This window comes from Scleropages formosus, chromosome 12 (genome assembly GCF_900964775.1).
Source record: "Scleropages formosus chromosome 12, fSclFor1.1, whole genome shotgun sequence".
Taxonomy (NCBI): Eukaryota; Metazoa; Chordata; class Actinopteri; order Osteoglossiformes; family Osteoglossidae; genus Scleropages; species Scleropages formosus.
Window position 1 is genome coordinate 21,763,803 of NC_041817.1, and position 13,753 is coordinate 21,777,555.

The 13,753-nt window shown below is 44.6% G+C and overlaps 1 protein-coding gene across 1 annotated transcript in view; it reads right to left on the minus strand.

Annotated features, from left to right (window-relative positions):
* The window catches only part of LOC108928485 (E3 ubiquitin-protein ligase SH3RF3-like), a 101,654-nt gene that overhangs the window by 22,367 nt on the left and 65,534 nt on the right, over positions 1–13,753 (minus strand). Inside the window, exons 2-3 of the mRNA XM_029257103.1 lie at positions 8,880–9,155; positions 6,172–6,267 (exon numbers count right to left, since the gene is read on the minus strand). Of these exons, the coding sequence (XP_029112936.1) occupies positions 6,172–6,267; positions 8,880–9,155 (372 nt within the window). The remainder of the gene's footprint in view (positions 1–6,171; positions 6,268–8,879; positions 9,156–13,753) is intronic.

Below are 13,753 nucleotides of genomic sequence, written 5' to 3' on the forward strand. Positions count from 1 at the left end.
TGTAGCTTTGGTGTGCAAATAAATGTAGAGGTAAATAATGTAAATTTTTGATGCGTGTGCTATTACTGAGAATTATTCTCTCTGAAGAGCCCCCGTGAGCTTGCGCACTTGAGCTGAAAGCTGATTCCTGCTTGAAATTTGCACATGTGCCTATATAGGGGTATGCTGATGGTAGGCACCCGCACCCCCACGGTGTACGCTGCTGTCCGAGGCCCTCTCGTTGTGTTGAAGATGTAAGCGAAGAGGTGGAGGAAACGCATCCTGCAGTCAAACCCACATTCCTGTAACTGTGCCATCGATGAAGACCACCATGGTAAAGAGTGTGGAGAGAGATCTCTGAGGCAGGGTGCCATTAGTCAGCTATCACTGCATCTTCCAGCACTGGGAGAGACGTGGTTAAGAAGTGGCCCCTTGCAGATCTGAATGTGCGGCAGTGTATCATCATCATCATCATCATCATCATCATTCAAAGTTGGGTTTACTGGGAGGTTATAGAATACTGTCTCCCCACAACCATATTCCCTTCCAAAATTAAGCTGCACAAAAGCCATCCCAGGTACATTTTAATACAGTAGGAACCTTTACATTGTGGATAGTGCTGCTTCAGGTACTACACTGTAGCACTGTTAGGGTCCCTGCTCTGCCCAAGTTGGCCCACTTGTGCTTTAATGCTCCCTATGGCTCCCTGTTGGCCACCAGCTAATTGGAAATGGTTATCTTGAGACACAATGTGAAACCTACCAATTTATGGAATTCTGTCCCAAGCAGCATTCGCTATTCTGATGAGAATCTGTCACAAAAGTTGCAGAATCGCAGAACAAATTTCGGTGGGATCTCGGTGCACGTTGCTTTGCCGTGTCCTTGGGGGGCGTCTCTCCTATGCCACCTGACAGCTCATCACCTCCCACCTTAGTCAATCTTCCAGCCCCTGCTGCTGTCACCGGTGCAGCGGACAAGGTATCAGAATGTGACAGCGCATCCTGGCAAGCACGGGCGCTTGCGAGCGTCAAAGATCCATCACTGTCGATATCCTCGATGACATCGATCTCTGAAAGCGCTTGTCTCGCGGTCCGTACAAAGCCTGTCCTCCCACCGTCTCAGCATCTTCTAATCAAAGTCAACGCATGGCTTTCCTTTCCTTTCACAGGGATTTGGTGTTTGCAACAATAAAAAGTGCCAGTGAAATGCAAATAAACTGCGCTGCTGAATGATGACTCTCACATTTACGTCCGTTATCGTTTTGTATGGAAATGACGCCCAAGGGAATTGCAAATAGACCATACAGACTGAGAAGATGTCCAGACCTCTGACACAATGAATGCCTGTCCTGCAAAATTTCCATATTAATCAATGTTTTAATATTATTCAATGTATGTAAATAAGAAGTGATTGATCAATCCCTATACCCGTAGCTGTGCTCTTCCCAGTGGGGGGCATAGATGGTCGGCATCTTTTCTGAAGGTCAGAATTAGCATTAATGATACATATTTATGTTCCCAGCTCTCCTATGTTAGGACCAGATTATAACATAGAATAAACAGGGAAATAGGATATGTTAAACGGCTCCGTGTTTTTAAGCATAAAAAAATGCAAAAACTAGATAAAGGCATGGAGATTTTCTCACCGAAATAATACACGGGCTTAAATGACGTAACGGATTTAAACTAAATATTATCTACTGTATGTACATACACACACTGACTCTGCTAAGAGCTCTATATGCACATGTTCATGTGTTTTGTTTAGAAGAGTTCATATTTCACTTTTCACTTTTGATCAGATTGCAACTTTATTTTTTTAACGTAGCTATACACTGCTGCTGCCCTACTCAGGGATACTGGGACCGGGACTTGAGTACCTCATAGTTTTGTCTGATCTGACGGCTCATCTCTGGTGGCTGGACTTAAAAGGAGTACAAAGTCACTGGACTTCAGCAGTGAGAGCAATGGCCAAAAAGCCATTGTACCTTTCTGAAACTGGAATTACAGATTGCCATTGAATCACAAAAAATACAAGTCCCAAAAATAGATTTCCAAAATGTGTAAATGTACTTGATCTGATGTTTATTATGCAGTGACCATCTGTATGGTAAGCACCACGATGCAGCCTAGAGTATTTCTAAGTTGGGGGAGTGTGACATGGCAAGTACAAAAATACAAATACATTATACTTTCTCATAATAGCTGAAAAATACCTAATTCTGGCACATTCTATTGAGGACTTAGAAGAACCAAATGAGAAATGTTCATAATTCTAATCGTTATTTAATTCAGCCTGTACACCTGAACATTTTAATGTATCCCATGTGTTAAACCTCCATTGCTTTTTCATCTTGGCCAGATCTGTTGCTTGTGGGCTTGTGTTGAGGACAAATTTCCTTAGAAGGTTTTGTTTGCCTCCACTAGAACCCGTCTCCGAGCCTTTTTCAAACACAACAGCAGTTTGGGTCCAACCAACCAGAGGTACAATATCATATCCACGAAACCACCAGATGTTCAGCACTGTCGCTTTCAATAGAGTCAATAAGCCACACATTCTTCATCCATCCAGTTCTTCATCTCATTGCGTCACATCTGAGAAAACAACTCAATCATGTTCCCATTGTTTTGCATTTCTCCAGTCATTTTCCCTGCTGCATCGCCCTTCCAATACAAACAATATTTCTTGGCAACGTAACTGGAGAACAAATTAAAACAATATCAAATCTATTGCACTTTTTCGGAATGACATACTAGTTTTGTTACAACTGGCGCAATCAGTGATGTTTCAATCAAGCGAGCAAATTGAGAAATTGTGCACAAACAATACAAGGATGGCAAGATGTTCGGCAGAGCAGTCTCCAAACGCTCTCTCTCTTTTTGGAAACCGCAAGACATTAAGGTTGCTCCTGACTTCATGCTTTGAAGAAAGTGCAGTCCAATATTCTCTGCATTCCCAGAGAATTTACCCACTGGCTCAAGGTAGAGATCCACCATCATCTGGTGCCATCAAAGGACCAGACAATAAGAGGCAGCCTTAGTGGGGTAGGTTCTGGAAGAGCTTTAACTGTCCTGAAGACCAATTATAGGACCACCAAACCTACCTGAGGGCTCCACGCTCCAGTCCACAGCGCCTGACTGATTAAACCCGAATGGAAAGTTAACACTCTTTGCTGTGCAGGGAGACTCTCAATGATTTCACCCAATCACATCTAAAAATCTGTGTAATTTACCTTTATGGCACATTAACACACTACAATGAATAGATCTGGTGGAATAAAAAGAAAAAAAAAAACTTTTTTTCTGAGAATATACAGTATGTATATAAGTGATCAATTTAATGAAGGAATTAAAGTGTGTTAAACAGACTTTCAGCCCATAGGGGGCTTTTAGAAGACATTTTTAGTGCTTGTGTTGTTGGTATTTCATCAGGTTGATTGCAGCCCAGATTGGGCAGATGTGTCTTTATGGCTTTGCATTGTGCTGTATCGAGCATTTATATTCTGACAGAGGGGGGGCCTCTGCTAAACAAATAAACAAAGAGGGTAAAAACACAGTGTGGAAAACAAGGTGAGGAGGAAAAAAATATAAATCGCTTTTCCACATTGAAGAGGATGCAGAAAGTCGCACTGTGCATGACAAAGACACCGTGGTACGCTGGACTACCACTAAAACCCCCTAAAACCGTCTTCCTCTGAGCTCGCATCAGCCCAATAACTCACCTTTCATGCCCCAGGGTGATAATTACCCACCCTAGTCAGACAATGATGCTAAAGGACTAGGCCCTATAATTAACTTAGAATTATTAAACTGACATCAGTGGGGAGCAGGAGACCATGCTAAGTGTCTTTGCTCCACCTGTCTCAAGCTGGGACAAGCCGATCCCCTGACCCGCACCCATCAGAAGCCAGACACTACCCCCTCCATTACTCCCAACCCCGCTGGGAGTGATCCATTACAGCATTTCACATGGCCTACAGCCGTAGACTTCCCCGCACCAGCCGGGCTGGATGTGCTCCAGACCCCTACAAATCACTTGGTGGATGTCACAAAGTGTCCAGCAATAATGGACGAGCCTTAATTATTCATGCTTCTAGGGTTAATAAACCCCATCATCCTTCCCAGACTATCAAACACCATTTGCCCCACTTCCCCCAACATACAAGATTTCTTATTCTCTCAAAAGTGGCGACAACAGAATGTCTTTTTAGCCGGTCAATTGAAGCTATCTGTCAGTCCATTGACTCAAATATGCGATAAAATCTAAGCTTAATTGGCTTTGAACTGGTGTCGAACGCCTGGCACAATCAATTGTAATATGGCTGCATAATCCAAATTAATTGCGTGCCACTTGGTCAATCGACCGTCTTTTTAATCTTCCCATTTCGGAGACATATTAACAATGCTGTCAACTGTAGCGAAGATACATCAGTCCATTTACCGTAGACGCCGCGACCTTCGGTGCAGTCACCGCTCACGATCAAAAGGCAGTAAATTTCTGTCTCGCTTCTAATGCCGTCTTCAAATAACTTTCTTGCCTACTAGGTTTACAACATTTGTTACAAACACATGAAACATCACATTAATTCATTTAGCGAACAGTTTTCTCCAAAGCAACTTACAATATTAAGCTACTAAGAACTGTTTACCCATTTACACAGCTGGGTACTTTTACTGGAGCAGTTTCAGGTAAGTACCTTGTTCAAGGGTGTTACAACTAGAGAGGGAGTTTGAACCTGTAACCTCTGGGTCTAAAGGCAGCAGTCCTAACCACTACATTAGCAGGTGCCCTTAAAAATATGAAATTAAACATTCATATGTTTTGTTTCATTCAAGTTGTGCCAAAACGAGCTCAGTAAAACACGAGGACCGTGACAGCTCATATACCTAATTTACCATCATTACTTCAACACGCATGTTTCGTAGCTGCATGATGTCATTCCCCATTCACTTTAGGTGTGTATATATGGTAATCCCTTTGTAACATATGGGTTAGCTGAAGAAGGTTTCCCACCAAAACCCATCCATTCCAAAAAATAATACGTATTTCGGTAAGATAAGTGTGTTCTGCCATCATTACTCAAAAAACCTACACAACAAGGGGTTTTTCCAGCACCCAAACCCTTTATTCCTTAGGTTACTATGAGTTGAGGTCGTCTTTCATCTTTTTGTAGTTTAAACTGAAGCAAAGGGTAAGTACCTTGATCAAAGGTACTATAGCAAGAGATGGGAATCAAACCAGGGTGCTTTAAGTGGAGGCTAGAACAACTATGCCACCTGCCACCAGTCTACAAGCCTATTCATTAAAAAACATATTTAGCACCAACATGTGATCGATGTCCTTGACATGATACAGAGCAGAGTGACCAGCCTCGTCATCACAAATTTTCTACATAGGAGACATATTTATACAAAGCAACTAGCAAAACTTTACAAATCTATATTGCACCTTACCCAAGGTTATTGCAGAAGTAGCAGGAGTTGAGTGTGAACCAGCACCCTTCAGGGTACAACTTTGTGTCATTAACAACTCGACCACCTGCTGAGTTCTTCAGTGAGCACTGCCCACCGGAGTGGCAATCCATTGCAAACTCCAGCAGCCTCTACGTAGAGACCCATTTCTGCAAGCAGTTATTGGCAGAGTCCATTGGAGCGTGCCCTTCCCTTCACCTCCCTCCACCCCAAGCCACCTTTCATCCACAAGTGCATCCCACTGAATCAACAAATAAAATGCCTAATGCATCGCTTCACGGGCCTTGTGACAGGTTTATTGTCCATCACGGGGCACTCCAGCTGAGGCCTGCATCATTTTCTATTATGTGACGCCACTGAGTGTCCAATAAGGCCCTTGACATTCATGAACCCTCCACGCAGTACCTTTCTTCCCATTTCTCTATTACATCAAAATCAGCCCAAGTTCAGGGGATCCAATTCTGAAGTGAAAGCGGTACATATCCATCTCTGTAGATTTCACAGCACAAGCTAGGTTAGGGACTCGTGATGACATTATTCTTCCAGCTGGCTGAGCTGGATGACTGTAATAAGGTCAAGAAAAAGTTAATAGACTCTTGGGAAGAGGTACCGAAAATGAGGTAGCCAGGGATGCTCTGCTAGAGTGGATTGCCCTACAATGAAGGAGGCTAAGGGTGCTAGGTCGGTCAACTTTCCACCGAGAAGAGCGGGGAAGTCTTACCTCGACATATAGAATTGGGAAAATCCCGATCTTATCTCCCAGCATGCCCTCGGCCCAGTTCTCGTCTACTCTTCGGATCACAGTCAGAATTTCATCCTGCGGAAAACAAAAAGCCAAGAAAAAAGGTTAGCTTGGAACAGAAGCTTAGGTGAAAAAAAGTGTCTTTGTGCTGAAAAAAGTCAAATGAAATTTTATTTGGGCAGGGAGTTCAGTGTTTATAGTATTTGCGGTGGGGTGCTGTCAAATGTAGATATTCAGATGTTTCCCTTCCGAGAAGAAATCTGGGACTATGAACCAATCCACTGTTTCACGGAGCTCTGTGACACCATCCTTTGGTACAGCTGTGTGGTAAACCTTAGAATTATTTAATTAATTTACAAAGGGATATATGTAAAGGCGGCACTTGGAAATGTGCAGAAAGAGCCCAAACCACATTTGCATAAGAGAAGCCTGTTTATCGGGTACCTTAAAATGGTAATAAGCATATCACGTTTAATAACATGTCGCCTATTAATTAAATACACAAGCGCAAATAAAGGTTAATTACGATTATGCAAATGATGCTTTAATAATAACCACGCAACAGAAGACTTGTGAGCAGCTGTTGTGATATGGCGGAACAATACCATTAGATAATGGTCTGATTTGTCCTTTTTTACCCTTCATTAAGCGTTTCATTTTGTTTGGGTTATTGGCAACAGCAGTTTTGCATTCTCTTACAGAGCTGTATGCTGATGTTCTTTCAAATAATTTCCCTGGTGAAACAACTGATACTGCGCAGTGCTGTTATCTGGAGTCGCGGCACTTTAGCCTCGATCGCGCTGTAAATCACTGCGCATAATATTATCGTCCAAAATACACAGTAGATGAGAAGGATTCACAGAAGAGAAAAACATTCAGACTCCAGAAATTAATTTCAAATCTGGAGGAAAGACACATATGGACAAACCACACTGTCTTGAGCATATCATGGTTTACAAACATGACTCAGTATGAGATTACATGCAATCTGCCACTCATCTCTCTTTGGATGAAGCTACATTGTGGGCCAGCAGGTGGCAAAGTGATTCAGGTTTCGTCTTCATCCCAACCACCCCTCTCGCAGCAGAGAGCAAAGGCACCGAGGAGCACGGCAAAAACATCAGCGATAAGGACACTTTGCTGATGACGGTATTAAACTGGCCGAAGTGAGCGGGTTTTTGAGTGTCAGCTGAGGTCAGCGAGAACCTTGGGTCACTTCACTGCGTATTTAATCGGGCAAAACTGGCAGTCGGGACAACGTGACGCATTAGCAGGGAAGGCCTGTGCTCCGAAACCTTCCCTGAAGTCAGACCGAGGGCATTGGTTAACGAGGTGCCTGGGGAAAAGCGGCGCCTCTGTAAATAACACCAGCACTCCTCGCAAAATCCATCACAGGGGCGCCGTATCCACTGGGAGCCAATCACGAATCCCCGTGCTGGACCTCCTCCAGGAGGTAGGAAAAAACTAAAGCCGCACCTTTCACCAGATGATAGAGGTCCCGCCCTTTTCCCTACCAAATGGAAGACGTCTTGACAGCCAAGGGTGCGGGAATGGGGACATGGAGATGATGGTGACCTCTTTGGTGTGAGCTCAAGGAGTGTGTTGACCTGTTGGGTGAATGACTGATGTGCCCCACAAAACACACACACAAACATCCCCTGGAGCCGGTACCACCGCTACCTTTCAGAAGGGTTCAAAGGATGATGATTAGTAGCTCTTTGAAGACTTTGTGCGCTGGACTGCGGTGGCCGAGGCACCCAACATGGCAGACCCATTTAACGCTATTTGTTGTGAGTTGCAAGGTGTCATTTTCAGCCATCTGGTATAACACAAGGATCTCCATCTGATGAATTGCCTATCGAGGCCCATGAGGGTTTCCAAGGTACAAAACTACTTGCCAGCCCGAGCCCAATTACGACCTCCATGCAGAATCCTTTAAAAGCCAAAAAACAAGTCTGGACACGAATGCATCTCGAGTAGGACCAAAAGAACCGAGGACGAAAGATCGAGTGGCATTTGAAAGCTGCACGCAGTTTCTAACTGTGTAAATCTGAAATATGTTAATATGCTAAAATTTTGTTTTTTCAAACGTACAATCGAGGCAATCTCGGCCCATTGCCCTCCGATGGTGTCACATAAAACACCTCCACCCCAGTGCCAGACACATTCGTAAAAATGCATGACGATGATTCCACGTTGTTGGATAATTCCAGATGGCTGCTACATTTTTTTTTTTTGAATTAGAAAAAAAAAGTATTGGCAGGGTTTTATAGTGGCAATCTGCATTTCTTCAGCGCAGTGATTGCGATTATAAGGCTTTACAAGTTAAAGCATCATATTTAATATGGGATAAGAGATTTAAAAAATCCTAGTCATGGTCTGAATTTTTTTTTTTAAAACTGATTAGAGGCGGCGAGGGCGGAGGGGCTCTTCCAGCAGAGAAAGTGTTTCTGTGTGTAAGATGATGGGTCAAAGCTGTGTACAATAATGCCTACACGCAATTATCAAGGGATGACAGCGAGGGTGACAAAGACTGTGCCACGACGTGCGAGTTTTGCTGATTAATCGTCTCCAGCCATCAGCATGCCTGCTGTGGCCCTCTCAGCTCTCACGACGTCCACAGTGGCAGAGTTTGAAAGCGCCATTAAAACCTTGAGGCAAACAGAGCGGCAAGGCGGGTGGACCACCTTGGTGAAGGTCAAGCAGTCCTTGTCCTGATCCTTGTCCTTGACCTCGAAGTCGTAGAGGGCCTTGCCCTGGGGCGGCGGCTGCGCCAGGGGCTTGATGCACTGGATGTAGCTCGCCGGAAGGAAGCCGTGGCTGCCGTTGAGCTCCCCGTGGTACCAGTTCTCGTCCACCTTCCGCCGCAGGATGATGATGTCCCCCTTGGTGAACTTGAGGTCACCCGGCTCCTTGCCCTCATAGCTGTACAGAGCCTTCCCGCAAGGCAGCTGGGGAACATTCTAGAAACAAATGGAGCGAGAAACAGGCCATCAGTGATTTACAGATGAGGTTAGAGCACGAAAATCCACAGACAGCGCTAAAGTCAGTTCAACGACTATGGGTCTTCATACAGCGTTCTCGATTAAAAAATAAAAAAATCTCATCCTCTTGGGTTACAATGCGTTATACAACTGGATAAATTTTGGAGTTCATCTCTGGCTAGGACTCCGCACCCGTTGAAGGACAATGTAAAAGACACTATTCTCGAGGGAAGTCAATACTCTGTTAAACACTTTGCAAAGCTGTTAATTAAAGCCTCTGAAACAATGTTCTCTTCAGTGATCAGTGGCCCAGGAGCATAAAACAGCCAACTGTCCTTGTTCTTAGCTGAACTACATATGTAACACTGGGCAATACCGAATCTTCGGACCTGAGACTTGTACCTTAACTACATCAGGCTCTAGGGTAGTAGCTCGTCGACTCACTCTTACACGTCTCGCAAACCTTATGAAGATCTTTTTATTTAAAAGGTGTCCACAAAAGGACTGTAAGCCCTGAAAAATAAGCCTTGAGGGCATTTCCTCAGCGAGCAAAATGCCTTTTTGGTCGGCTTTGTGAAAGAAAATTACATCGAGGATGAAGGAATCGACGCTGACGTTTTTAAGTCCATCTCTGCTGATACTGGGAATAATTTGCTGCATGAAAGCAGCCTGTGTATTTCACAATTCACTATTATATGTAAACAAATACACACACATGCAAAGCGTTGCCTCCACACACCTCATCTGAGAACATCCAGCCTAGTTTATGATTTTCATAACTCAATTTATTTTTTTATACTTACATTGAGTCTTTGCTTTTGCAAAAAACGGTAGAAATGTGACAGCTACGTCTCAGCCTCGAAGTGGAGTTACTCTAATTTCACCCGACAAACACCTGATTGTGGATGTTCAAACTGTCCTACGGCGCAGCTCATGACCGCAATGCCGTGCAAAGCATGATTAGACCTCGACTTTGACAGCTGGATGAAGGTTCACGGTGAAGAGGATCGCCTCGCTCAGCTCTCCAGAGTGCAACATCCCTTTCATGTTGGTCATTAAGGGACCCGTCTTATGTACCTCTGTCCATCTGGCATCTGACTCCAGGTAGCAGAGCACACCTGGAGACCAACGTCTTCACAGGGTGTGGAGGGTGTGCAGGGTGTGCGGTATATGTGCATGCGTGCAATACCGCTCACCAGTATCAATGCTCGTAATGATGACCGATGACAAACAGTCATCATTACTGTTGACGGATACAACCCGAATCCCACTGCAGCAGTAATGGTCACCCAACTGCAACAGTTTGGCCTGGATTTCAGCACAAGATCATTAAGTCTGTGGAGAGACTAATCAGGCTTTATTTTTTCCCTCCCCCTCTTCACCCCTTCTTATGGGGGTAGAAAAACACACCCAGGCCAGAGGCTGTTTGTAGGGCATTAAAAATGAAAAGCTGCCTTTGGCAGAGAAAGTGGGAAAGTACCAGAGTATATGATACTTCATTACCTATTTATGACAGTCGGGAGGGAAAGGCCGAGGGAAGGGAGTGATAGAGGGGCTGTTGTGGAGGGAGATGTAGATGTTGCTGTGGTTGAAAGAGAGTAGAAAGTTTCAGAAAGGGAGGGGGGAGGGGGGAGAAGGAGAGCGGCGGCAGCATAAGGGATGACGGATTAGCAGCGGGGGAGAGCAGCACGCTCCCATCCAGCAGCTCATTACACACACATCATGGCGCTCTAATGTGGGATCCATTTGTTCAGATTACATTAGCGGCTCCAAATAGGAAGGCTGGGGATGGGGGGGGGGGTCGAGGGGACTTCCCTGTGGGCAGATGTATAGGAGTATCATGGGGGATTCCTTCAAATTGGGAAGGACGAGCGCTGGACTTCAATCTGGTCCATCTGGTAAAGTTGACTCTTGGTGGACACGGACTGGCCAAACACACCCACAGCTCTCTGAAGTTGCAGCTCTACAAAATTCATATTAACAGCTGTTTCCTAAAACACTTTCCTCAGGTCCGACAATCTGTGACTTTTGGACGCTCCAGTGCTATGGGGGTGGGATTGGCGTGTTTTATCTCAGATGCTCAGAGGATGGAATACCACTTAAAGTTCCCCTACAGCACATCTGTGCATTCAACATACAATGACAGACTTCAAAGACCAAACCCACGTGTCAACATCTGCAAGAAGTACATGGTGTACACCACTTCAAGAAGAAAGCATGCAATTTCCCCTTATTTAACCTTTCAAACAGGGTCCATCACACACAGAATGCCAACAACTGCTCATCCTCAGCAGAGTTATGGCAAACCAGAGCCTAACCCAGTAATGCAGGGCACAAACCTGAAGGGAGAGTGTACACACCCCAGGTGGGACACCAGTCTGTTGCAAGGCACCCCAAGCAGGACTTGAACCCTAGGCTTACCACCACCACCACACCAGGTCCATCATGACTTAGTCTACTGTATCACTCAGTGACCCATATGTTTGCTCATTGATGGCCACTGTTGAGAAGAACCCACCCATTCACCCATCCATCCTACATGGACAATATGACAGTTCTTTTAGCAGACAGGGCTGCGGTAACAGCATCTGATGAACTGAGGGGAGTGACAATGGGACAATGAGTTTTTAAAAATTTGGTTTGTTGATCACGTCATCCACATTTCCAGTCAAACCCTCAGCAGCAACCGTGGTACACCGAAGGTCCAGTTGGGTCATACTCATGAACTTTAAAGCCAAACTACATAAGAATATTGTTTGCTACGGTAATGAGAATCCTTAGAATTTTTGCTGATAATGGTGACAGCCATGATGATTTTGCGAAAATTTTGCTAACTTTATCTTTAAGCCCCTTAAAGACTTTCAAAATGATTAATCATTTAGCTAATAGCTCCAGTAAAATTACCCAGTTATGTAAATGGGTAAATAATTGCAAGTCTACTTGGAGTGAAGTGTCACATAAATGTAAAAAACAACTTTAAAACAATTATATATTTATAAAAATTTATTTTCATCTGTAAAAATACAAAGCTTCATGATGAAAATACTTTCGAAATGGTGCTGAGGACTAGTAGCTCGTTTGAGGCCGAGAAAAAAATCACTGCAGGTGTCATGTATCACGAGAGTGACCGAGGTGCACAAGGGTTGTCCTTCAGTACCGATGGGTCTCCTTCTGGATGTTTCTGCTCTGCTGCTGCTCTCAGATCTTCTCTAAAGATTTTAAGTATTCATTAAGGAGGCGCTACTGGGCACAGCACCGACGGCCTGGAGCGAAACCTAACCCAAGGACCATCGCCTCAAAAGAGCTGGGAGCACAGGGTCCATGAGCCCCAGGGTACGGGACATGAGCTGGATATGATCAGGGCAACAACGTGCAGAACTCAAAGTGGTCCATAGAAAGTGTGTAAGAATAAACTGAAATTAGTTGAGACCGAGAGTGGTCAACGTACTGGTCCAGGTCAGGCCGGTTGGACCAAAATGGGCTAAAGAAGGGTTACAGCCACAGAGCGCCGCACATTTACATTTACATTCATTCATTTAGCAGATGCTTTTCTCCAAAGTGACATACATCTCATAGGAGATACAATTTGTACATTACATTATGAGAAAGACACAGCTGCAGATGTGTGATTCTTAAGTACAGTTACTTTGTTTCCTTCACCATATGCAACCGGCGTTCATCGCACAAGCACAGAACGCAAACAGCAGAACACACTCCCTCTGCTACTGACACACACACTTATCTCTGCGCATCGCATTTGCATTTCACTTCAAACGCCTTCGCTTTATATTTAGAGTTATTGCTGGCTTTCATGCTCCGTGACAGAACATATCTTCAGACCCTCCGGAGACGGATTATCGGAACTTCCCCTACAACGTCCTTGACAAACAGAAATGGATTGACCTTCCACCCCCCTACCCCCTCCCCCGTTGTGATTTTATTACCATGGCCGCAAAGCCGATGACACGTGAGGCAGAGTCACGGAGGGACGGAGACACCGAGATGCTATCGCGTGTCTGCTGGGGTGTGCATTCATCACCATGTGACAAACTGCTTCCACTGAACTCTGTTTTTGGCCTCTGCTAACATTAACTGAGCAAAAGAACAACTATTTCCGACCTTAAGAAAATTCACACACACACGCGCGCACACACGCACAGAATTAAACACACTCTCAAGGCTGGTATCGACTTCTCCCGACGGCCCTGAAGGGACACTAAAAACAATCCCATTAATTCAGTATCACCAGGTTCATTAACTGTTAATACCTCTTCTGGTCCCAGGCAGGGATGCAAACCAGAAGTGTTAATTAATATTTATAATGAAAACAGGTATTATGACAAGAGCTGCGAATCAGAGGCTATCTGTTGGCGACGGTGAGAACACACACATTTGAAGGTCTGTGAAACGACTGTGGATTCAGGGTGGAGCTGAAATTCCGCACAGCACAGGTTCAAACCTCAGCAGGAGAATGCAGTTGTTGGGAATTGAGCCTACCCCCCCCCGATGTGTGTTCAGTAGCATACAGCAATAGGGGAATTATTACATCAGTTACCCACCTGGAACTGGCAATAAAT